The sequence below is a fragment of the Papio anubis genome, chromosome 20, assembly GCF_008728515.1.
Source record: "Papio anubis isolate 15944 chromosome 20, Panubis1.0, whole genome shotgun sequence".
In the NCBI taxonomy this organism is placed as follows: Eukaryota; Metazoa; Chordata; class Mammalia; order Primates; family Cercopithecidae; genus Papio; species Papio anubis.
Genome location: NC_044995.1, coordinates 12,043,892 through 12,068,576, shown reverse-complemented (window position 1 = coordinate 12,068,576; position 24,685 = coordinate 12,043,892). Strand labels below are relative to the sequence as shown.

Genomic DNA, 24,685 nt, shown 5'->3' with positions numbered 1-24,685 from the left:
TTTGTTATACATGTCTATTTATTAATGAAAAAGAAAATATCACCAACATCCATTTAAAAATAAGCAAAAGACATTAATAAACATTCTTCCAAAGAGGATATACAGGTGGCAACTTGACACAAGATGTTCAAGTGTTCAATACCATAAAATACCAGAAAAATGCAATAAAATCACAGAGAGATGCTATTATACAGCTTAAAACAACTAAAATTAAAAAGACTAACCATACCAAGTATGGCAAGAATGTAGAGAAATGGGAAGCTTCACATACTATTGATGGGAATGCAGATGGTAGAGTCAGGTTATAGTCTGGTCGTGTCTTTAAAAGTGAAGCATTCACATACACTGTACTGCTGACACAGGAGAAATAAAGCACTTCTGCATATTAAGAATTATATGCCTATGTTCATAGTAGCATTATTTGCAACAGCCCAAAACTGGAAAGCATCCAACTGTTTATCCAAATTTTGACATAGCCACAGAATATTTCTCAGCAATACAAATAAACTATTCACATAAGCAATACTGGTAAATCTTAAAAATAATTGTGCATCGGCTGGCACAGTGGCTCATGCCTGTAATCCCAGCACTTTGGGAGGCCAAGGTTGGCGGATCACAAGGTCAAAAGATCGAGACCATCCTGGCCAACATGGTGAAACCACATTTCTACTAAAAATACAAAAATTAGTTGGGCATGGTGGCGCATGCCTGTAGTCCCAGCTTCTCAGGAGGCTGAGGCAGGAGAATCGCTGGAACCCAGGAGGCAGAGGTTGGAGAGAGCCAAGATTGCGCCACTGCATTCCAGCCTGGTGACGGAGTGAGACTCCATCTCAAAAAAAAAAAAAAAAAAAAAAAAAAAAATGTGCATCATCAGGAAAAATGTAGTATTTTATGATTCAATTCACATAAAATCCTAGAAAACACAAACTATTCTCCTGTAGGGAAAGTAAATGACGGGACTCCTGAGGGCCTGGAAAGTGCACACAGAGATTGTAGAACAACAAAAGGTGAATCATGAAGATGTTCGTGATCATGATTATGATGGTTTCACAGGCTTATATGACAAACTCTTCAAATTATATACCATAAATGGATGTAAACTATGGCACATCACTTATACATCAAGGTTTGTAAAACATGTTTCAAAGTCAAGTATCTGATCTTCCACCTTTCAAAAACCAGAATGCCTTGCAATCTCATGTTGACTGCACTCTCTCTTCAGGCCTGGGGAAGGGCAACCATGCGTCCCTCCGTGCAGGAAATGTTGGCAAGCAATGAAGGCTGTGGCAATTTGAGACAACAGCAACACTGGTGGAAATCACAAGACCTATCAATATATCCCTGGCCTATAGGACTTCTATTATCTTTATCCTCCTTTTTCTACCTCTACAGCAATGAACTTGAGGTGAACAACCTAGAAAGCCAACAATTAAAAACAAAACAAACAAACAAACAAAAAACCTTTATTTTTGCTGACAATAACCTAAGTTATTGGACATACAGAGATTTCTAGGTCCTATGACTGCTCAAAGCCACAGTCACAGAAAGATTTGTAAATGTACTTTTACAAGAGGCACATTCCAACTAGTTTGCTACAGTACACAGAGTACAGAAATACCCAGTATTTCTGTACCAATTACAGTTCATACGTGACTCCCGTTGTCTTCTGAGCGACATCAGCCTATGGAATGTTTGATATCAGGGCATGTCTCCTTATAGAACCCCATGAAAATCTCAACAGCGCTGAGCATCATATGACATCCTCTGGAAACAATGGAATAAAGTTGTCCTATTCCCTGAAGCACAGGTGCTTGTCATAACAGCTGGCCTCTCCTCAGGATGACCTCTAGTCTCACAGAAAAAATAGGGATCCAGGCCACAAAGAATAGCCAAAACCTTGCATTGTTTCCTAGGAGATTTTAGGTAGCAAAGCAAGTAGGACCAAAACCAGAATGAGAATTACTCCGTCATCTTACTTCTCCTGCAGAGGCCCACAAAAGCTGTCCATTCCTTCATATAGAGTTGAAGTCTGTTTCCCAGCCACCCCACACAGTAAACAAAACCCCAAGACTACAAGTAGATTCAAATATAAGGCTTTTTATTAGTGCACAAACTGGAGCAATGTGAGGCAGCCATTCACCAGGTGGTGACTTGGAGGCTAGAAGAATGACCAGGTGTCATGTGAGACCAAGAATTTACATAAAGGGAATCCTTGCACATAAGCGTCCAGCAGAACCAAGGCTGGGCCCTCCTGACCAAAACTGGGTCACATGTATGCTGTGATCAGTCAGAAAAAAGAATGAATTTTCTCTAAAGGCTTAGATTGCTCAAGATTTCCTCCAAAGACTAAGAGAACACACAAATGTCTGCCTTGCCTTAGCACATCAGCGTGACCAATGCCCACTGTGCAAGGTGGCAGAGGGTAGATGGTTTCTACCAGAGAAACAAGGAAGAATGAGGTTCAACTTTAGGCAGATGGCTCCCTCACAAAGGCCCTCTACTGCTACAGTACTACAGAGACAGCACATTCCCTGTAGGTCTAAGGCTCTACTTAAGTGTGGACTTTCAGGAGCTAAATGATGATAGATCTTGAGTTGAAGGCGCTTCCACATTTGCTGCATTCATGAGGCCTCTATGTGTTATGGCATTTTTGGTGATGTATGAGGCTGGAGCATTGGCTAAAGGAATTCCCACATTTGTCACACTCATAAGGCCTTTCTCCAGTGTGAACCACTTGGTGTTGAATGAGGCCTGACTTTTGGCTAAAGGACTTTCCACACTGGCCACACTCATAAGGCCTTGCTCCAGTATGAATTCTCCGGTGTTGAATAAGGATGGAGCTTTGGCTAAAGGATTTCCCACATTCACTACACTTATAAGGCCTTTCTCCAGTGTGAACTCTCTGGTGTTTAATGAGGGTAGCTTTTTGACTAAAGGATTTCCCACACTGGCCACACTCATAAGGCTTTGCTCCAGTGTGAATTCTTCGGTGTTGATTAAGAATGGCACTTTGACTAAAGGAATTCCCACATTCACCACACTTATAAGGCCTTTCTCCAGTGTGAACTCTTTGGTGTTTAACAAGGGTGGCTTTTTGGCTAAAGGACTTCCCACACTGGCTGCACTCATAAGGCCTTGCTCCAGTGTGTATTTTCTGGTGGTCAACAAGGCTGGAGTTTTGTCTAAATAATTTTCCACATTCGCTGCACTCATAAGGCCTTTCTCCGGTGTGGATTCTCCGATGGTCATTCAGGTGGGAGGTTTGGCTAAAGAATTTTCCACATTCACTGCACTCCCAAGGCCTTTCTCCAGTATGGACTCTCTGGTGCTGAACAAGTGAGTACTTGCCCCGGAAGGCTTTCCCACATTTGCTACACTCATAAAGCTTTTTTCCAGTGTAGACTCTTGGATGATGAACAGGAGTGTGTTTGTGCCTGGAAGCCTTCCCACATTCACCTGACTTGTAATGACTTTTTTGACTGCAAACGTCCTCCCCACATTCAGTAATTGTGTTGGGTTTCTTGCCTCCAGGAAAGACCAGGGACCTCAGAAGCCCCAACATGGCTGGGAGGTCCTTTCCAACCTCCCATTTGCGAAAGGGCTTCAATGACATACGGAATAGGCAGCGCTTCACATATGAGGCTCTGTCCATGTCCCTCTTCAAGGATTTCTTTGCACTGTGATGCTTCTGGTGCTGGTGATGGTTTGTACATTCTCCAACCAAGTATGGTTTCTGCCCAGGGAGATCAGCCAAACGCAAAATATCTTTCAGGACTGGGACACACATCTCACAGGATTGAGTCTTCTGTGTGGATGAACCTGCCTTTGACTGTGATACTCTTACAGAAACATTCTGCTCAGAAGGTGTCTCTTCATCCTCTGTTCCATGGCCACAACCTGAAAGCAGAGAACTGCTGATGAAATATACATTGACTATGCTGAGAGCAGGAAGCCCCATTACACACATACCAAAGGAATGATTCACCAGGTTTGTTTTGAGGATAATGGAGCTGAGGGCAGGTTGAGGAAGGGGTTGCTTTGCAATACTGGATCTGTGAAGATCACAGAATGAGGGAGGCCTCACCAAATAAAGAACACAAGGATGGGATGGAGGACAGGGAATGGCATTGTCTTCAAACCATTCCTCTACCAACGGCCTCAAAAGTTATCCTTGAGTAGCCTTCCAATTCCTAAAACTCACCACATAGTGTTCAGGAGGACTTTGTCTGCTGGTGACACCTGCATGCTGTGCAGAAGGTTGACTGTGCCCAAGCCCAGGAAAATACAATTGAAACTGAGTAGCAAGTCATATGATCACATATCTTCATGTAATCATATATACATACTTCACGAGACATTATGTTTGTGTCAATGTTGGAAAACATTGCAGAGGGAGCAGTGCAGAGGAGCAGATGATGCATGAAGATCAGAAAGGTGGAGGTAGCCAGGTGCTAGAAGTCATAGATAAAAATAATAAGACAGAAAAGTGTCAAGTACAGGGAAGAAAATATAGAAATAAGGTTTGGCCAGTGGCATGTGCACCCAAACAGTGGTGAAGACAGGACAGGCTCCTTATGTGACCTGAAAACAGCCTGGATATCATGCCCCCAACCAGCTGCCAGTCAACAAGCCCAGGCCTTCTCTGAGACCATGTTCACCCTATAAAGCAACCAGGTTTCTCCGCACACCCTCAGTTGTCTAGCTGTGTGGGACCTTCATGAAGCCAAGTCCTACCAGAAAGACAGAACATGTGAGTCATCAGCACTGATGCAGAACGACTCAGCACAAAACAGCCCATGGGAAAGAAAGTTATTATGATTAAACAAACAAACTAGAAGGAGTGAGTAAGAAGAGCCCACTGTCCCCATAAGTATAGACCATGACAATGACTACAATCATGACACAGGTAGCCACAAGAAAATGTCAGCTAGCAGATGGGGGTGCAGGGAACTTGGGACACAAGGTGTCATGGATCTGAACACAGACACCCAGCCAAGAAGAAAGCAAGCAAGAGAGATCCATTCGGCTGACTGAAGAACACCCACTTCCCAGACCACTGGGCAGCAGGTGTTAGGGCTGCTCAGGCAGTGCACAGTGCTGGCTCCCATAGCACATATCCCAAGAGAGTGGGGAAGTCAGCAAAAGAGCACAGACAGACCAAGACACTGGAGTTGGTGTTAGGGCCTTACCCAGTGAGGCTACAAGGGCAAAGTTCTCCAGCATCACTTCAAGGTACAGGCGTCTCTGAGCCTCATCAAGAAGTCCCCACTCTTCCTGTGAGAAGTAAATGGCGATGTCCTCAAAGGTCACACAGCCCTGTCATGATGGGGACAGGTCACTCCACAATCAACGCCTCCACATCAAGTTCATCCACCCACTCATTCATCCCCACCTTAAGAAAATACACACCCTGGTGACACAGATGCCCACTCTCTCTTCACGGTCCAGTGATCACTGTATCCTTCTACAGTACCAACCAGGAGGTGGGCAGGATGCACCACATCGAAACTTTGGGCCCAGTATGTAGGGGTGTATCCCTTCTTGTCAGGCAGTTCCCCAAGAATCTTTCAGATAGTGCCTCCTAGACACAATCAAATGTGGGTTCACCTTTCACCCTTAAGTCCTCAATGCCAGGGGCCTGGGTCCTTCAGTTCACACTCCCTCTCCATGTGCACATCATTCTTTGAACCATTCTCGCTCAATCTCACTCCCATAGCCACCTCAACCCTTCTGCCCACCAAATTGAGACAGCATTCAGTGCTACACAGACCTCTGATGGTTCCTACTGTCATAGACAGCCCCCATCCTGCTCTGAAGGGCTATCTTCCTGACTCTGTTCCTTGCTTCAACCTCAGCCACCAAGAATCACTGATGTCAGACACTGATGACCGTCCTCCACTTGTGCTGCACTTTATGTCCCCTCTTCAGTCAACAACCTTCCTCTCATCTGTTAACCTTCTTTCAAAATCAGTGCCCTCGGTGGCACAGACTCTCAGTGGCTCTCTACCTCCAACCTAATGACTCATACAGATGAACACTTGTACTACTAAACTTATTCAACTGCTTGACTGACACCTTCCCCAGACACATTAAGGGTCACAACAAATTCCTGGTGAGGTTTTACCATGGTGAATAAGCACTAGTCCTAGTGTTTTCATCAGTTTGGGCTGCTAGCATAATACCACAAACTGGGTGGCTTATCAACAACAGAAATTTATTTCTCAGAGATCTGCAGGCGGGAAGCCTGAGATCAGAGTGCCAGCATGGTCAGGTTCTGGTGGGGGCTCTTTCCAGGTTGTAGACTGCTGACTTCGTATATCCTCACTTGGTGGAAAGAGCACTAGGTAGTAGGTCTCTGGCCTCTTTGTTTAAGAGCACTCACTAATCCCATTCATTAGGGCTTCACCCTCATGACCTAATTATCTCCCAAAGGCCCAACCTCCAAATACCATCACACTGGAATTAGCGTTTAAGCATATTAATTTTGCAGGGACACAGTCCACTGTACCTGGCTTCAGTATCATCTTCTACCAATTATTTCTTTGTCTCCATGTCTGTCTTATGTCCTCAATGCCTTGGAAGCCTTGACCACTTACCAGATGATATGATTTGGCTGTGTCCCCACCCAAATCTCATCTTGAATTGTAGCTCCCACAATTCCCACATCATGGGAGGGACCTGGTGGGAGGTAATCAAATCATGGGGGCAGGTCTTTCCCACACTGCTCTCATGATAGTAAATAAGTCTCACAAGATTTGATGGTTTTATAAGGGGGGAGTTCCCCTGAACAAATTCTCTCGTCTGCTGCCATGCAAGACGAGCCTTTTGCCCTCCACCATGATTGCGAGGCCTTCCCAGCCACGTGGAATCATGAGTCCATTAAACCTCTTTTTCCTTACAAATTACCTAGTCTTGAGCACATCTTTATCAGCAGCATGAAAATGGACTAATATAGTAAATCAGTATGAGTAAAGTGGGGCTCTGCTGTAAAGATAACTGAAAATGTGGAAGCGATTTTGGAACTGGGTAACAGGCAGAGGTTGGAACAGTTTGGAGGGCTGAGAAGAAGACAGGAAAATGTGGGAAAGTCTGGAACTTCCTAGAGACTTGTCTTTATCAGCAGCGTGAAAACAGACTAATATACCAGATCATCCACTTTCCTACAATCTTCCCATGACCACTTTTCTTCCACAACTGTTTGTGATGTTCACCACCTCTACCACGTGTCCAAGCACGAGACATAGTCATAGCCCTGACCTTTCCTTTTCTGTTTTTGTTTGTTTGTTTTTTGTTTTTTTTTTTTTTGAGATGGAGTCTCACTCTGTCACCCAGGCTGGAGTGCAGTGGTGTGATCTTGGCTCACTGCAACCTCCACCTCCCAGGCTCAAGCAATTCTGCCTCAGCCTCCGTAGTAGCTGGGATTACAGGTGCCCGCCACCATGCCTGGCAAATTTTTTTATTTTTAGTGGAGACAGAGTTTCACCATGTTGGCTAAGCTGGTCTAGAACTCCTGACCTCAAGTGATTTGCCTGCCTTGGCCTCCCAAAGTGCTGAAATTACAGGTGTGAGCCACCACGCCCAGCCCTTTCCTGGGTTATTAATAGCATTACCTTCATGACCAGGATTACCCACTCCTAATTGTGACCCACAGCTACTCTGGGCCAAACGCTGGCCACCACCTTTTGGATTTCTCTGTCTTAAACCGCTTCTAGAATTCCAGATGTACATGGACAGCTACTCACTTGATGTCTCCATATATCATTCTTTGGAACATCTCAGACTATGATAATAGCTAAAGACAGAACTCCTGTTATCCTTAATGAAAATTAATTGGCTGGGCATGGTGGCTCACGCCTGTAATCCCAGCACTTTGGGAGGCCAAGACGAGTGGATCACCTGAGGTCAGGAGTTCGAGACCAGCCTGGTCAACATGGTGAAACCTTGTCTCTACTGAAAAAAAAAAAGAAAAAAAAGGTCATGGTACTATGTGTCTGTAGTCCCAACCACTCAGGAGGCTGAGGCAGGAGGATCGCTTGAACCTGGGAGGTGGAGGTTGCAATGAGCTGAGATCGAGCCACTGCTCGATCTGAGTGACAAAGTGAGACTCTGTCTAAAAATAAAATAAAATAAAAATAAAATCAATCCTATTACATGCTATTTGATGGAGCTTCCATCCTCCCAGATGCTAAACTCAGAACGCCTGGAGTAATGCTTGACTACTATCTCTTACCCTCAAAATCTGAAAATGCAAGCAGGCCTAATTAAAAATCTGACCCAGAATCCAGCCACTTCTTCTACCTTCACAGCCACCACATTGGTGAAGCCACTATCAAAACTCACCTTGGCCACTGCAGTAGCCTCTTCCCTGGTTGCCTCCATCACACCCACAGAGTATTCTCTATGCTGCATTAACAGTGAACCTGATGAGACCAGTGTCAGATAACCTCCCTCCTCTTCTCTAAACCTCCCATTGTTCCCATCACCTCCAGAAAAAAACACCCAATTTCTCAGAGCCATTCCAGACCTGAGTCCTGCCCTGCTGCTCTGAGTTCCCATGAGAAAGAAAGGAGAGTTGGGTTCCCCTGAACCAGCTCAGCTTCACTGCCAACTTTACATATTATTGTACCTAGGCGGGACAACCTTTCACACCTCATTCCATTGTCTGCCAGCAATAAGAACTTCTACAAATAACCACCAGTCTAGAATCAGGATGTCAAGCTTGGGGTTTGTGAAGAGTCCTTAGGTCAAAGAACTGGATGGTGGCAAAAAAGATACATGAAGAAACCCCAGGATGGGGCCAGGACCAGTGAGGGCCTGGGATACCCTCCACTCACCTTTGTGAGGTCCATATGTGTTTCTGGAGACACAGTCACCTGTAGAAAGCCAAAGATCATGAAAGGCAGGTGACCATACAGGGCTCTACTGATTCAGGCTTCCCTGGATTCCTGACCAGGACATAGCCAGATGGACTGATGATGTCTGCATTATTTCTGAGCCTCAGTTTTCCAGTCCTCAGTGCTACCTCTTAGCAACTGTGGGACCTTGCACAAGAACTCAATCTCCCTGTGATTCTGTGTTATTCCATTCTGTTCTAGTCTAACTCCATGAGGTTTTTGGAAAACTTAGACCTAACTCAGACCATACGCCGCTTCTGTACACAACCCTCCACAGCTCCTAGCATCCTAAGAATTGAGGGAAAACTCCTCACTTTGGCAGTCCAGGTATGAACCTTTTTCACTCCATCTCCAAGAGTTTAGAAACGCCGGTCCCTTTGCCTGTCACCTTCTTCCATGCCTCATCACCCAAGTTCTGGAAATAGGGACCCCACCCACGAGCCCCCACTGTACTGGACATGAGGATCTCGACCCTAGCGACCCAAGAAGGCACCCCTTACTGGGCTTTAGAATTTGAGTGAGGATGAAGGAGGGTGAGGTCCAGTGGACGCAGCGCTCACCTGAGTCGGGGCCCTCAGCGCAGCAGCAGCCATCGGAGTCTGGGCAGAGCGGGGCCGGGACCCGACAGCGACGGGCGCGGGGACCTGGGCAAAGCCGTCAACCCCGCCGCCGCCGACCCTTAGACCCCCGACTGTTCAGCGGGAGGACCCCTCCCCTCGCGCCTTCCGACTCTCTCGCCAAACAAAGCGCTCCCAAAGCTCTTGACGGTCTGGATGCACCCAAGCGCTGCAAAAATGACCGCCACTGAAGTGATACAGGAAGTACCTCCCCGACCTATTGGTCCCAAAGCGGAAACGACCCTTTTCTCAGCGCGGATTGGCTCAGCATCTCTGCGGCTGGAGCCAAAACCTTCTGGGTAATGTAGTCCCGCCGGTACCCAGGACGCAGGGAAGGATGCTGCGGCCCAGAGTCACCTCAAACAAAAGCCAAGCGGCCGCGCTGGGGGCGCAGGGAGATGGCGTCGCCACAGTCCAGGAGAGGGCTGGGCCTTGTCGCTCCTTAAACGGGCCGCCGGTCCATTTCTGTGGTCCCGTCGCGGCTGAGCGCCCACGTGGTTAGAGGCATTGATTCAGGCTCGGGAAGCTGAGGCCGGATCCACAGGTGTTCGACGCTCCTGCGGGAGCGAAGGAGCTTCGTCCCCCTCCCCTGCGGGATCAAGGCGTTGGAGGCCGTGCCAGGGCCGAGGATGTTCTGTGAAAGACAGGAGCGATCTAGGTGTGGCGCTGTGGGCAGGTGTTCCCGGAGGCCACGTGGGGGCCGCGCCCGCGCTACTCCTGCTCTGAGCCCCTTGACTGTCCCTAGATGAGGGAGGCGGGGCCGAGACGTCCCATGGGAAGGGGTCCTGGGCAGCTCTCCCCCGGGGACTTCTTCTCTTGGGGAGGGCAAGCTGGGGAGGCCCCGGAGCGGCCGAGGAAAGTGCCTCTGCTTCCCTGAGTCCCCTCCAGGGTCTGGGAGCCGCTCCTGCGTTTTCTGACGCCCCCTTCACCGCCCCTTGGCTGAGAACTGGGTCCAGATGAGCCTTGGACCCCACTGAAGACATCGTCTACCTCATCTCCCACACCTGCTAGGACCATCTCTGTCCGCCCTCAGGGCAATAGGGAGGTAGGCGGGTTCCCAGGGCACCCCACGCGGTGGCGTACAGTGGTAGGAACAAGGCCTCTGGAGCTCAAGAATGGGATTTAGTCCCCGGGGGGAAATCCATGCTCTGCCTTACAGCAGCTGACTTGGCCTATAGGGATACTCTTAATGGCCTCCACGAAGGTGCAGGTATAACGGCTGGACCAGTCTCATCTGGCCATCCTCTGTTGGTAACAGAATGTCTAGTTATTTTGCAGGCACAGAGCTGAAGAGTTGCAAGTTACACAGCTAGAGAATGTGCAGAAAAGAAAAATGTCAGGCCCGGCGCGGTTGTCTCATGCCTGTAATCCAAGCACACTGGGATGCTGAGGTGGAAGGATCACTTGGGCAACATAGCCAGACCCCGTCTCTACAAAAAATAAAAAATTACCCGGGTGTGGTGGTGCACCTGTAATCCTAGCTACTCAGAATGCTGAGGTGGGGGGATCGCTTGAGCCCGGGAGATCGTGGTTACAGTGAGTTATGATTATGCCACTGCACTCCAGCCTGGGCAACGGAGCCAGACCCTGTCTCGATAAATTAATTAATTAATTAATTAATTAATAAAAAGAAAAGAAAAGAAAACATTGACCCAACACCTGGAACTGAAGTCTCACCTACCAGACTCCACCCTGCCACCACCAGGAAACCAAAATCCCGGGCTATGGCCGGAACCCAAGTGTTGAAACACTTCTGAAAGCAAGGGGTCTGTTGTCTCTGAATCTTGGATGATAACACCCCTGTCCCCGCCTTGCCATCAATAGATTTGTTTGAAGTCCTTCCAATCAAAATCCACCCTTCCAGTGCTTACCAACCTGTCCTTCCTAATCCTTAAAAGCTGCCCCAAACCCCATACTGGGGAGACGCATTTGACCTGGATTCCTGTCTTCTTGTTTGTGGATTTGCAATAAAGGTTTGCTTTTCTTTTCTTTTCTTTTCTTTTTTTTTTTTTTTTGAGACAGAGTCTCGCTCTGTCCCCCTGGCTGGAGTGCAGTGGGGCGATCTCGGCTCACTGCAAGCTCCGCCTCCCCGGTTCACGGGCCATTCTCCTGCCTCAGCCTCCTGAGTAGCTGGGACTATAGGCGCCCACCACCGAGCCTGGCTAATTTTTTGTATTTTTAGTAGAGACGGGGTTTCACTGTGTTAGCCAGGATGGTCTCGATCTCCTGACCTTGTGATCCGCCCGCCTCGGCCTCCCAAAGTGCTGGGATTACAAGCGTGAGCCACCGTGCCCAGCCAAAGGTTTGCTTTTCTCAAAAACCTGGTGCCATGGTACTGGCTTCTGTGTGCATCAGACAGCAACCCTTTTCCTTAGTAACACTGGCACTCTCTCGGTGCCACCGTTCTGCCCTTCACTACCCTCTGGTCCCAGAGGCCAGCAGCCCCCACAATGGCCACCTAACACATGCCCTCACCCTCACTGTCCTCTCAGAGTTGCCACATCAGATCAAACATGGCTCCTCAAACTTCAAGCATGTGTGTCCATCTAGGCATAGAACTAGTGGGATTGCTTGGATAACTTGGGGAGGAGGGATAGCCTAGCTAGGTTAACCTACTCTGTGTGGCATGTCCAGGGGACTAAACGACCCACCTGCTCCTGAGACCCAGTCCTTCAGGGAGAAGCCCAGCCAGAGATGAGGGAGGCTGCCAGTGATCACAAAGCAGTAATAAACTCCATCTATAGCTAAACTTAGGTGAGACCAACAGTCAATAAATATCTAAAGAGAAAGCTAAAAAACATTGAAGATAGAGTGCAAGAAAGTGTGAAGCCCTTAGGATGTGCATGGGTTGTTTTGTGTTTTCTTTCTGTGTGTGTCTCCTTGGCACAGCTATTCAAGTACAGCTTGGCAGTGTCATTCATAAAGTCTACTAACTTCTATTGCTGTTCACCCAGTTAATCCCAAGGGACTCCAAATGGTATGGGGGAGTGTTAACCTCAAGGACCATGACATCTAGCAAGGGACTGAAGACAGCAGAGGCCAGCTCCACCTGCAGGTAGAACACACCAGAGGGCCCAGGTTTAGCTCCATCCTGTCTTTTTTTTTTTTTATTTCTTATCTTTAGTCCTTAGGGGTACAGAGTAGGTGTATATATTTATGAGTTACATGGCATAGTTTGATACAGGCATACAGTCTGTAATAATCACATTGGGATAAATGGTATCCATCACCTCAAGCATTTATCATTTTTTTGTGTTATAAGCATTCTAGTTATACTCTTAATTATGTTTAATTCTACAATAGATTATTGTTGACTGTAGTCACCCTGTTGTGCTATCAAATACTACATCTTATTCCTTCTATCTGACTATATTTTTTCATCCATTAACTATCCCCACTTTCCCTTCCATTTCTGCTACCCTTCCCAGCCTCCATGGCTGCAAATTTTCTAATTTTTCTAAGTACAGTCTCAGGTACTTCTTCATAGCAATGCAAGAATGGCTTAACATAGAAAATTGGTACAGAGGAGTGGGGCATTGCTATAAAGATACCTGAAAATGTGGAAGCAACTTTGGAACTGGGTAATGAGCAGAGGTTGAATGAGTTTGGAGGGTTCAAAAGAAGACAGGAAGTTGAGGGAAAGTTTGGAACTTTTTAGACACTGGTTAAATGGTTGTGACCAAAATTCTGATAGTGATGTGGACAGGGAAGTTCAGAACGATGATGTCTCAGATGGAAATGAGAAACGCATTGGGAACTGGAGCAAAGGTCAGATGTGTTATGGCTCAGCCAAGAACTTGGCTGCATTGTGCCTATGCCCTAAAGATCTATGGAAGTTTGGACTTTAGAGTAATGACCAAGGATAGCTGGTGGAAGAAATTTCTCAGCAGCAAAGCTTTCAAGATGTGGCCTGGCGGCCGGGCGCGGTGGCTCACGCCTGTAATCCCAGCACTTTGGGAGGCCGAGGCGGGCGGATCACGAGGTCAGGAGATCGAGACCATCCTGGCTAACACGGTGAAACCCCGTCTCTACTAAAAATGCAAAAAATTAGCCGGGCGAGGCGGCGGGCGCCTGTAGTCCCAGCTACTCGGGAGGCTGAGGCAGGAGAATGGCGTGAACCCGGGAGGCGGAGCTTGCAGTGAGCCGAGATCACGCCACTGCATTGCAGCCTGGGCGACTAAGAGAGACTCTGTCTCAAAAAAAAAAAAAAAAAAAAGATGTGGCCTGGCTACTCCTAAAAGCCTGTGCTAGATGCTAGAGCAAATAAATTACCAAAAGATATAATTTATATTTAACAGGGAGGCAGAGAAAAAAAATTAGAAAATTTGCAGCCATGGCCGGGTGCGGTGGCTCACGCCTGTAATCCCAGCACTTTGGAAGGCTGAGGCGGGCGGATCACAAGGTCAGGTGATCGAGACTATCCTGGCTAACACAGTGAAACCCTGTCTCTACTAAAAATACAAAAAATTAGCTGGGCATGGTGGCAGGCGCCTGTAGTCCCAGCTACTCGGGAGGCTGAGGCAGGAGAATGGCGTGAACCTGGGAGGTGGAGCTTGCAGTGAGCCGAGATCCGGCCACTGCACTCCACCCTGGGCGACAGAGCAAGACTCCATCTCAAAAAAAAAAAAAAAAAAAAAAAGAAAAAGAAAATCTGCAGCCTTGATATGTGGCACAGAAAGAAAAAGCCTTTTTTTTTGGGAAAGGAAATCAAGCAGGCTGTGGAGCAACCACTTGATAGAGATATTTTTATAACTAAAGGAGAGACAACTTCTGCACACATAAGCACACATATTTAAGGCCCACTTAAACTAGAAAAATACATGTTAGGTTTAGTACTAGAGGTTATTGGGCATGGTATAACAATTTCTTTCTTTTTTCTTTCTTTCTTTTTTAAAAAAAGAGACAAGGTCTTGCCTTGTTACCCAGGCTGGAGTGCAGTGATGTGATCATAGCTGGTTGGCCTCAATGTCACTATGCCCAGCTATTTGTTTTTTTAGATATGGGGTCTTGCTATATTGCCCAAGCTGGTCTCGAATACCTGGCATCAAGCAATCCTCCTGCCTCAGGCTTCCAACGTGCTAGGATTACAGGCATGAGCCATCATGCCTGGCCAACATATTTCTTTTTGCTTGTTGAACTCCTCATTGTTCTGGCACCAATTAAAATCAAGTCTTATAGATATTAACGTGATAGCTCCTGCCAATCTGCAAATGGGGCTTACCTTTCTCACTCAGATGGGAGTGGGAATCCTTGGAAACTCCTTCTTTCTTTGTCTTTGTAACTTCACCTTGCTTACTGGATACAAGATTAGACCCACGGATCTTATTCTCAACCAGCTGGCCTTTGCCAATTTGTTTGTGCTTTTCTCTAGGGGGATCCCTCATACAATAGCAGCTTTTGGATTGAACTATTTCCTGGATAAGGCTGGATGCAAACTTCTCTTCTATTTTCACAGAGTGGCCAGAGGGGTTTCCCTCAGCACCGCCTGTCTCCTCAGTGGCCTCCAGTCCATAAAACTTTGTCCCTGTTTCTCTAGGTGGTTGGAGCTCAGAATGGGATCCCCAAAGTTCACTGGCTTCTGTTGTTTTCTCTGCTAGATCCTGCAACTGTTGGTAAATATCTTTGTTTCTATGAATGTGACTAGTCAAATAAACAGCAAAAATGTAAGTGTGAAAATAAATTGTGTATACTGTTCTTTGCTCAAACCAGCTAGATGTATAAAGTTTCTAGTATTCATATTCTCTGCAACTGACTTTATGAGTTTGGGCCTCATGATCTGGGTCAGTGGCTCCATGGTCCTTTTCCTGCACAGACACAAGCAGCAAGTCCAACACATTCACAGCAACAGAATCTCCTCAGAGCTTCTCAAGAGGCCAGAGCCACACGCACCATTTTGATCGTTGTGAGCACCTTTTTTTCCTTTTACTCACGCTCCTCTCTTTTGCACGTTTGGATGACTATTTGTTATTCCAGGTCAGTGGCTGGTGGACACCTCTATGATTTTGTCCTCATGTTTCCCAGCGTTCAGTCCCTTTGTGTGTTCATTCGTGGTGACACTCGATTCTCTGCGTTTCACGTGGCCTGCTAGTCAAGGAAACGCCCTTTTCCCAGCTCGCCCAGGGAGGGCCCCCCAGAGGAGGTGTGCCCTGGGTGAAGCTACCCAGGAACCCTGCCCCAGGAACTTCTCGGCCCAGCCTCCTGCACCTGGGGACCATCAAGGGGCTCAGGGTAGGAGCGGCCGGGGGCGTGGCCCCCAAGTGGTCTCCGGGGCCGGCGACCCTGAGCCTGACCCGTAGGTCGCTTTTGTCGCCTATGTAACCGCTGAGGTCCCCGAAACGGCCTCAAACGCCTCGGCCCCGCACGTGAGGGGGATAAGGCAAAGACCCTCCCGCGCTGCGGCCGCGGTGTCTACGCGGCCCCGTGGAGTGACGCGTCCGTGTGGATCCGGAGCCTTTGCTTCCTGAACCTGAATCAACGTCTCTAGCCACGTGGGCACTTAGCTGGGTTTGGGACCGCGGAAATCGGCTAGCGGCCCCTTTAAGGAGCGGCAAGGCCCTGTCTCGCTCTTGGTGTCGCGCCTTTTCCTAGCGCCTTCCGCGCGGCCGGTTGGCCCTTGTTCCGGGTGAATCTCGGGGAGGGCACTGGCACCCTGGGCGTCTGAGAACTGCATTACCCATAATGCTGAGCGCCAAGCTGCAAAGACGCGGAGCCAATCAACGTTCAGGATCGGGCCTGTCTCCGTTTGTTGCAAACGGTAAGGCGGAACTTCCGGCACCGCTCCGAGATGGTCTTTTTGGGGGTTCTCTACCTCGGCCCACGCCGCCTGAGTTAGCAACGCTGCCCCCGGCACAGAGCGGGGGTCGCCCCGCTACGCTGCAGCCCGTGGGTCGTTGTCGCTGGTGGCAGCTGTGCCTGGGTTCCCTGGCCCCGCTCCACTCACAATCCGATGGCGGCGGCCGTGCTGAGAGATTCGACTTCGGTGAGTGCTACGTCCCCCCGGCCTCACCTGCCCTCCCCGCCGGAAATCCAGCACCCTGCGTGAGGGGCGCCTGCTTTCGTCCCTGCAGCCCGGCCCGAGTCCGGGACTGTGAGGCCCTCGCGGGTGGGGCTCCCGTTTACAAGCCTGGTGTCGTGGGCTGTGGAGGGTGTGGCAGGCGGAGGGGCCGGTTTCTGTGACTCTTGTTGGGGCGATTGAGCCAGGAGCGTTCACGCCGGAATGGCAAAGTGAGGCTCTTTCTTTTCAAGACACTGAGAGCCATGGGTGGTTGTGAACAGATGAGGCACATGGTCTGAGTTAGACTTTTGAAAATTTTCCTAAAGTTAAGAGTTAGAACAGCCTGGAAGGGGGATAACACCGAGGCACAGGGAGGTTGAGTCCTTGTGCAAGGTCCCAGAGCAGGTAAGAGTCACACGGAACTGAGGCGCAATGATAATTTAGTCATCACCAAGTCACCTGTCTCCAGGGCTGCGCAGGGAAACAAGGAGGCTTGAGCCCATGGACCTTCCACCGTAGTTACCTGCGTCTCACAGCCTTCCTCTTCCCGCAGGTTCCCGTGACTGCAGAAGCTAAAGTTATGGGCTTCACACAGGTGAGTGGAGAGTGTTTCGGGGCCACACTGGTGCTGACCCCAGTGTTTGTCTCTGAGATTGTGTTCTGGGACTCTTCTCTTGGCACTCTGTGGGTCTTTGGTTCTAGGAACCCTGAACAAACATCAATCCCAGGGTCATACATCCAGGCTGGAAGCTGGTATAGAACGGTTCCTATTGCTGGAAACCAGCAAAGTAAGGTGTGGAACGTTGTCTCAGGCTTATATACTAGATGAGCAAGTGCTTGAGAGTCAAGCTGAGCCGGTTTAGGGAACTACAACTTTTTTCTTTCTCATGGGAACTGAACGCTGGGATGCAGGAATCAGACAAAAAATGGCTCTCAGTTGTTGGGTGTTTCTTCTGGAGTGTGTGACGAGCAATGATAGTTTGGGAGCAGAGGAGGTATGTGACCTGATCCAGGTCTCATCAGGTTCTCTGTGTGGCCAAGCTGAGAGAACAGGCTGAGTGTGAGGTATGAGATAGGAGGATAGTGAAGAAGGCTGCTGTAGTAGTCCAGATGAGTGTTACTGGTGGCAGGACTTGTGTGGTGGCTGTGGAGGTGGTAGTTGGATTCTGGAACCGTTTTTTAAGTAGGGAAGCCTGGATTTTGAGATGTTGAAGGCAAGAGATAGAAAAGTAGGATTCAGGGGTAAAAGCAGGTTGTTTGGGTTTAGCAGCTGGAAATATGGAAGCTCCACTAGCGAGGATTGTAAAATTGGTAGTAGAGTCAGTTATCTCTAGAGATAATCAGAAATTTTGATTTGGAACATCTTTTTTTTTTTTTTTTTTTTTTTTTTTTTTTTGAGACGGAGTCTGGCTCTGTCGCCTGGGCTGGAGTGCAGTGGCCGGATCTCAGCTCACTGCAAGCTCCGCCTCCCGGGTTTACGCCATTCTCCTGCCTCAGCCTCCCGAGTAGCTGGGACTACAGGCGCCCGCCACCTCGCCCGGCTAGTTTTTTGTATTTTTTAGTAGAGACGGGGTTTCACCGTGTTAGCCAGGATGGTCTCGATCTTCTGACCTCGTGATCCGCCCGTCTCGGCCTCCCAAAGTGCTGGGATTACAGGCTTGAGCCACCGCGCCCGGCCTTGGAACATCTTTATTTAAAAAAAAAATTTTTTTTTTAAATCATTATCTGAACGTGGCCCAATGGGACATCTTTAGAGTCTGAGATGGTTCAAAGAACAGTTAGTTTAGACATCAAGTGGGTAGTCTATCCAGAGGACTAGAACTGTGGGGAGGGATTCAGGATGGAGACATTTAAAAGGTGGCCACTACTTGCCTAGGGGTATAGCTTGGGACACAGTTAGGAGGTGGAATCCTGATCACTCTAGTAACGCTGTTACCAGCCCAGGGAAGGGAGGTTGGGGGTCACTACTGGGTCTTCTGCTGGGGGACATGGTTGATCATGGTGGGAATCACAAAGACAGGTATGAGAGAGAAGTGGCCATGGTGGGGTGTGAGAGCAAGGATGATCTGGCAAGTGGCCAAGGATCTAGGAGAAGAGTGGGCATGAGATCAATGCTTGGAAGTAATCCAAACAAGATGACACTGAGACCAAAACTAGTGCTTTCTCAGCACTCTGGATCTATCTACCAGGGTTTTGTGGTAACCGTTGAGGTGTCAGGAATTTCAGGGAGGTGGATAAGTTGAGAGTCACAGGTGGTCACCTGGGAGAGTTACGGGGCCTGAGGTGTGGGAGTGCTCTGGGGCAGACTTTGAATGAGGGTTAACAGGAGAGAAAGACTGTGATTTAACAGAGGAGATCAAGTGCAGCACTAGTGGAAGAGGGCCATGGGTGTCAGAACCCCAGGTATTTCTGGGTGACTGAGGATGTAGCAAGGGACAGAGTCAGGCAAGGAGGCCTTCAGAGCAGGATGGGGCTCTGAAGGGCTGCCTTTGGCAGTGGGGACATTCAGCCTCTGAGTAGCACCGGACCTCATTTCAGTTTGCCAAGCACTTTTGGATGTTGCGTTCCAAATATCGTGGGGATGCCGGAGAACTGCCTATGGTGTGGAGCAACAGGGTGGAAATCGCTGTGGAAGTGAGATTGTTTGAGGGTGTGTGCTTCAAAGAGTGATGTGCATATGGAGAGGAAGTGTGAACTGAACAACCCATGGCCATGGCATTGAGGATATAAGAATGATGGCTAACCTCATCATTGCTTGTATGTGAGAGGCATACTTTTGGAAACTCCAGGAGAATTGTCTGACAAGACAAAATCCAACCCTATATGCTAGACCCAGAGTTTAAATGGCATTTCCTGGCCCACCTGCCTGTTGGTGCTGTGGGAAGACACAGTGATGATGGGACCATGAGGAGAGGGCAGGAATCAGTGCCACCAGGGCTTGGTATCTCCTCTGAGGTGGGGCTTAGGGTTGGGGGTAAGCAGGGGAAGGATGCATGGGGGGGCGTGAACTTGGGATCCTAGGAGAGAATCTGATCATGGAAAGATCTGTCCCCATCATGGCAGGGCTCTGTGACCTTTGAGGACGTGGCCATTTACTTCTCCCAGGAAGAATGGGGGCTCCTTGATGAGGCTCAGAGGCTCCTGTACCGTGATGTGATGCTGGAGAACTTTGCACTTATAACTGCGCTGGGTAAGGCCCTCACAACCACTCTCGTCTCCTGGTCTTTGTCTATCCTTTTTCTCCCCAGAGGCAGCTCTGTCAGACCATGGGCTCTGCTGACTTCCCCACTGTCTTGGCATATGTGCTGTGGTGTAAGGAATGAAATCACTGCACTCCTTAATCAGCCCTGACATTTGCTGTTCCAAAACGCACCGGGATGGGTCTGGGTGTCTTGAGTCAGCCTAATGCATCTCAGTTTACTTCTTCACTTCCTCTTTGGGTGGCTGTGTTCATATTCATGGTACTTTGTGTCTCAGGTTCTGCCTCCTTGATGAGATTTCCTTTGACTACCTGTGTTAGGAATTTGCAGAATTTTCCTCATCAGTATTTACGTGGACCATGAGCTGTTGTTGCCAGAACCTCCTTCAGGATCTGTGTGATATTAATTTTCTTTCTTGTGTTCTCAAGGAAGCTGACTTGCTCTGGGCCACTGCAGGATACTCACCTGTCCCAGCTGTCCCTTAGGACTTGCTTCATTCAAGTCCCAAGTAGTGGCACATCTAGAGGTGCCGGGAAAGCCCTGGTTGTTGGAAAGGGTGAAGATGGGAATATGGCTTCAGAGGAAGCCTGGCCTCAGTCAGTGGCACCTGGGTGAGGACATGGCATCCAGCCTGTTTTCTAATCTTACCAGGAATTTGCCCTGTGTCATCCAGAGTTTGGTGCTAATGCTACTGGACACACCTCATTTCTACGTTTTTCTTCCTCTTCTTTGACACTTTGCTGGCTTATTGCTTCATCTGGGACATCTGGCCTCATGCTGCCCCATCTTTCTGCCCTCCATGTGTCACCAGTTTCTCTGCACTGCCTCCCAGCATGTTTTCCAACACTGACCCACTCCCAATATGTTGTGAGTTGTGCATATGCCATTAAGTATTTCTTGAACACAAGATCGCAGTTGGAATCTCTCACTCACTTCCAATTGCATTATCTTGGGCCTGAATAATGCCAACCTTCAGCACAGCATACACATGCCACCAGCTGACAAGATCTTGCCACAGGATTTGGCAAGGGAGTAGATTGGAGACCCTGTCTGTCCTTATGTGCTGCACCCCATCCTTGATATCCTGTGTTTGGTGAGGCCTCCCCATTTTGTGATCTTTAGAGGCCCCCTACTGCTAGGCAGCCCCTTTCTTATCCTGCTTTCAGCTCCTCAATGTTGCTTCAAAGCAATACTGTGAATTCATTCCTTGATGTCTATGTGAAGGTGCTTCCCTTTCCTGTTATGTACCCACAGGGTTTTAATTAATGGAGGTGGTAGAGTGCCAATACAGAGAGGTTAATGTCAATGACATAGGAATTTATCACCTGCAGTAGCAAGAGCATGTGAGCACTGTGCCATGCAGGGCCACAAGACAGAAGGGAAAATATTAAGCCACAGCCTTTATTGGGGTTTCTGCAGATACCACAAGACATGATAAACAGTTTAGGATTGGGTAATTTGAGTGGTTTGCTTTGGGGCAAAGGGGCTCACTGGGCTTAGTTGTCTGCTGCCTGACCTTGGGATGATTAGAGCAGAGGAATATTAGCTCCTGAAACATCCAAGTCACATAGAAAATGTGATTGGGAGTATGGGGCTCTGAATTGATTTTGTATTTGTTATGCTCCTTGCTGAGCCCTTTGCTATTTCTTAAGAGTTGGCTCACTCTGGAAGCACCATTCTCTCCCCAGCCAGCAAAGTGTTTCATTTTGTTTTCTTTTGCGTTTGAGACAGTTTCACCTTGTCTCCCAGGCTGGAGTGCAGTGGTGCGATCTGGGCTCACTGCACACTCCGCCTCCCGGGTTCAAGCAATTCTCCTGCCTCATCCTCTTGAGTAGCACCCGCCACCACACCTGGCTAATTTTTTGTATTTTTAGTAGAGACAGGGTTTCGCCATATTGCCCAGGCTTGTCTCAAACTCCTGAGCTCAGGCCAGCAAAGTTTTTAAGATATCAGAACATTAATTATTCAGAAAATAGTTTTTTTTAAAATGGTTAATACACTGCCATCATAGTCAACGTGCATTTCATCAGTGTTTCTCTGCTTTCAGTTTGTTGCCATGGGATGGAGGATGAAGAGACACCTGAGCAAAGTGTTTCTGTAGAAAGAGTACCTCAGGTCAGGACTCCAGAGGCCAGTCCATCCACCCAGAAGACTCAGTCCTGTGACATGTGTGTCCCGTTCCTGACCGACATTTTACACCTGACTGATTTGCCTGGGCAGAAACCATGCTTGACTGGGGCATGTGCAGTCTTTCACCAGGAACAGAAGCATCATAGTGCAGAGAAACCCTTGGAAAGTAACATGGACAAGGCCTCATTTGTGCAGTGCTGCCTATTCCCTGAGTCAGGAACGCCTTTCACCAGCATTGAGGTTGGGAAGGACTTCCTAGCCCCATTGGGTGTTCTTCAGCCTCAGGCTATTGCTATCTATGAACAACCCAACAAAATCAGCAAATGTGAGGAGGCCTTTCATGTTGGAATAAGTCATTACAAGTGGAGTGAATGCAGGAAAGAGTCCAGCCACAAACAAACTTTTTTTCACCCTAGAGTCTGCACTGGAAAAAGGTTTTATGAATCTAGCAAATGTGGGAAAGCCTGCCGCTGTGAGTACTCCCTTGTTCAGCTCCAAAGAGTCCACCCTGGAGAAAGGCCTTATGAGTGCAGTGAATGTGGGAAGACTTTTAGCCAAACCTCTCATCTGAATGATCATCGGAGGATCCACACAGGAGAAAGGCCTTATGTGTGTGATCAGTGTGGGAAATCATTTAGCCAAAGAGCCACCCTCATTAAACATCACAGAGTTCACACTGGAGAGAGGCCTTATGAGTGTGGGAAATGTGGGAAATCTTTTAGCCAAAGTTCCAACCTTATCGAACATTGCAGAATTCACACTGGAGAAAGGCCTTATGAGTGTGATGAATGTGGAAAAGCCTTTGGATCCAAATCCACTCTTGTTCGGCACCAGAGAACTCACACAGGAGAAAAGCCATATGAGTGTGGTGAATGTGGGAAATTATTCAGACAAAGCTTCAGCCTTGTTGTACACCAGAGAATTCACACTACAGCAAGGCCTTATGAGTGTGGCCAGTGTGGGAAATCATTTAGCCTAAAGTGTGGCCTCATTCAGCACCAGTTAATTCACAGTGGAGCTAGGCCCTTTGAGTGTGACGAGTGTGGAAAATCCTTTAGCCAAAGAACCACCCTCAATAAACACCACAAAGTTCACACTGCAGAAAGGTCTTATGTATGTGGGGAATGTGGGAAAGCTTTTATGTTCAAATCTAAACTTGTTCGGCACCAGAGAACTCACACTGGAGAAAGGCCTTTTGAGTGCAGTGAATGTGGGAAATTTTTTAGACAAAGCTATACCCTTGTTGAACACCAGAAAATTCACACTGGATTAAGGCCTTATGACTGTGGACAGTGCGGGAAATCCTTTATCCAAAAGTCTAGCCTCATTCAACACCAGGTGGTTCACACGGGAGAAAGGCCATATGAGTGTGGCAAATGTGGGAAGTCCTTTACACAACACTCTGGCCTCATTCTCCACCGGAAATCTCACACTGTGGAGAGGCCTCGTGACAACAGCAAATGCGGAAAATCCGACAGCCCAAGAGCTAACATTGTTTAACTCCTGAAACTCCACACTGGAGAAAAGGCTTAGACCTGCAGGGAATGTGCCATCTCTTTCTTCAGTGTTATGGCTATAGAGAGTCTTTGTGAAGGAGCCATCTGCCTAAAGTTAAACCTCATACTGGGCCGGGCGCGGTGGCTCAAGCCTGTAATCCTAGCACTTTGGGAGGCCGAGACGGGCGGATCACGAGGTCAGAAGATCGAGACCATCCTGGCTAACACGGTGAAACCCCGTCTCTACTAAAAAATACAAAAAACTAGCCCGGCAAGGTGGCGGGCGCCTGTAGTCCCAGCTACTCGGGAGGCTGAGGCAGGAGAATGGCGTAAACGCGGGAGGCGGAGCTTGCAGTGAGCTGAGATCCGGCCACTGCACTCCAGCCCAGGCGACAGAGCCAGACTCCGTCTCAAAAAAAAAAAAAAAAAAAAAAAAAAAAACCTCATACTGGTAGACCTCCAGATGGGTGAGACTCTCATGAGTTCCAGGCACATGTGTCTTGCAGGAGCTCCTTTGCACGTTCTAAACTGCTGGAGGCCTTTGCAGGAGTTAAATCATTAGTCACCCTTGCGTACTAAGGCGAGGGAGATACACCTGTGTGCTCCCATTCCTTGGAGGAAATTCCTTGAGCAGTCTGAGCCTTTAAGGGGAATGCCTTCCCTTTTCTGACTGATTACAGCATACATCTGACCAATTTTGGCCAGAAGGACCCAGCCTGGGTTCTGCTGGAAGCTGATGTGGAAGGTTTCCCTTCATGGAAATTCTTGTTCTCACACGACACTTGGTAGTTTTTCCAGCCTCCAAGTCACCACCTCGTAACTGGCTGCCTCACATTGCTCTGGTTTGCGTGGTAATAAAGGCCTTATTTTTAAATCTGTGTAGTCTTAGGGTTTGGTTTACTGTGTAAGGTGGCTGGAAAACACACTTGGGCTCTTACGTAAAGGAATGGACAGCTTTTGTGGGGCCCCAATGTCGTTGGCCTGTGCAGGAAAAATAAAACGACAGAGAGTAGTTCTCATTCTGGTTTTAGTCCAGTTTGCCTTACTGCCCAAGGCCTCCTAGGAAACAATGCAATAATTTTATTGTCCTAATTTCTGGCCTGTATCCCTACACTTTCTCTGGACTAGTCATTCTGAGGACAAGTCGGCTGTTATGACAGGCTTCTGTGCTTTGGAGAATAAGATGGATTTGTGGCATTGTTCCCACAGGCTGTAATGCCCAGCACTATTGAGACAAAATTTTTTCCCAGCTTCTGCAAAGGAACCACGTGCCCTGATGACCACGATTCCATAGATGGCGGGACTCAAGCTGATGGGAGCTAAGCATTGGACATAATTGGTACAGAAATTTTGG

The 24,685-nt window shown here is 48.2% G+C and overlaps 2 protein-coding genes across 8 annotated transcripts; one reads left to right on the top strand and one right to left on the bottom strand.

Annotated features, from left to right (window-relative positions):
• ZIK1 (zinc finger protein interacting with K protein 1) lies at positions 1-16,279 on the bottom strand. Of its 5 annotated transcripts, XM_009195460.3 has the most exons (5): positions 14,733-14,819; positions 9,455-10,145; positions 8,835-8,873; positions 5,190-5,316; positions 1-3,897 (listed from the first exon to the last, which is right to left on the bottom strand). In XM_009195460.3, exons 2-5 carry the CDS (start codon positions 9,485-9,487, stop codon positions 2,633-2,635), a joined length of 1,464 nt encoding a protein of 487 aa, XP_009193724.3. In that variant the 5' UTR covers positions 9,488-10,145; positions 14,733-14,819; the 3' UTR covers positions 1-2,632. The 5 variants fall into 5 exon arrangements, with proteins under 5 accessions (XP_009193724.3, XP_017808242.2, XP_017808243.2 ...); XM_017952753.2 differs by lacking the exon at positions 8,835-8,873; XM_017952754.2 differs by lacking the exons at positions 5,190-5,316; positions 8,835-8,873.
• Positions 16,257-23,558, top strand: ZNF416 (zinc finger protein 416). 3 transcript variants are annotated; one of them, XM_003916217.4, is made up of 4 exons: positions 16,257-16,490; positions 17,059-17,100; positions 19,569-19,695; positions 21,753-23,558. In XM_003916217.4, exons 1-4 carry the CDS (start codon positions 16,458-16,460, stop codon positions 23,333-23,335), a joined length of 1,785 nt encoding a protein of 594 aa, XP_003916266.1. In that variant the 5' UTR covers positions 16,257-16,457; the 3' UTR covers positions 23,336-23,558. The 3 variants fall into 3 exon arrangements, with proteins under 3 accessions (XP_003916266.1, XP_021787186.1, XP_009193726.1); XM_021931494.2 differs by lacking the exon at positions 19,569-19,695 and having other exon boundaries at positions 16,279-16,490; XM_009195462.4 differs by lacking the exons at positions 16,257-16,490; positions 17,059-17,100; positions 19,569-19,695 and adding an exon at positions 19,706-20,316.
• Positions 23,559-24,685: the final 1,127 nt, after the last annotated feature.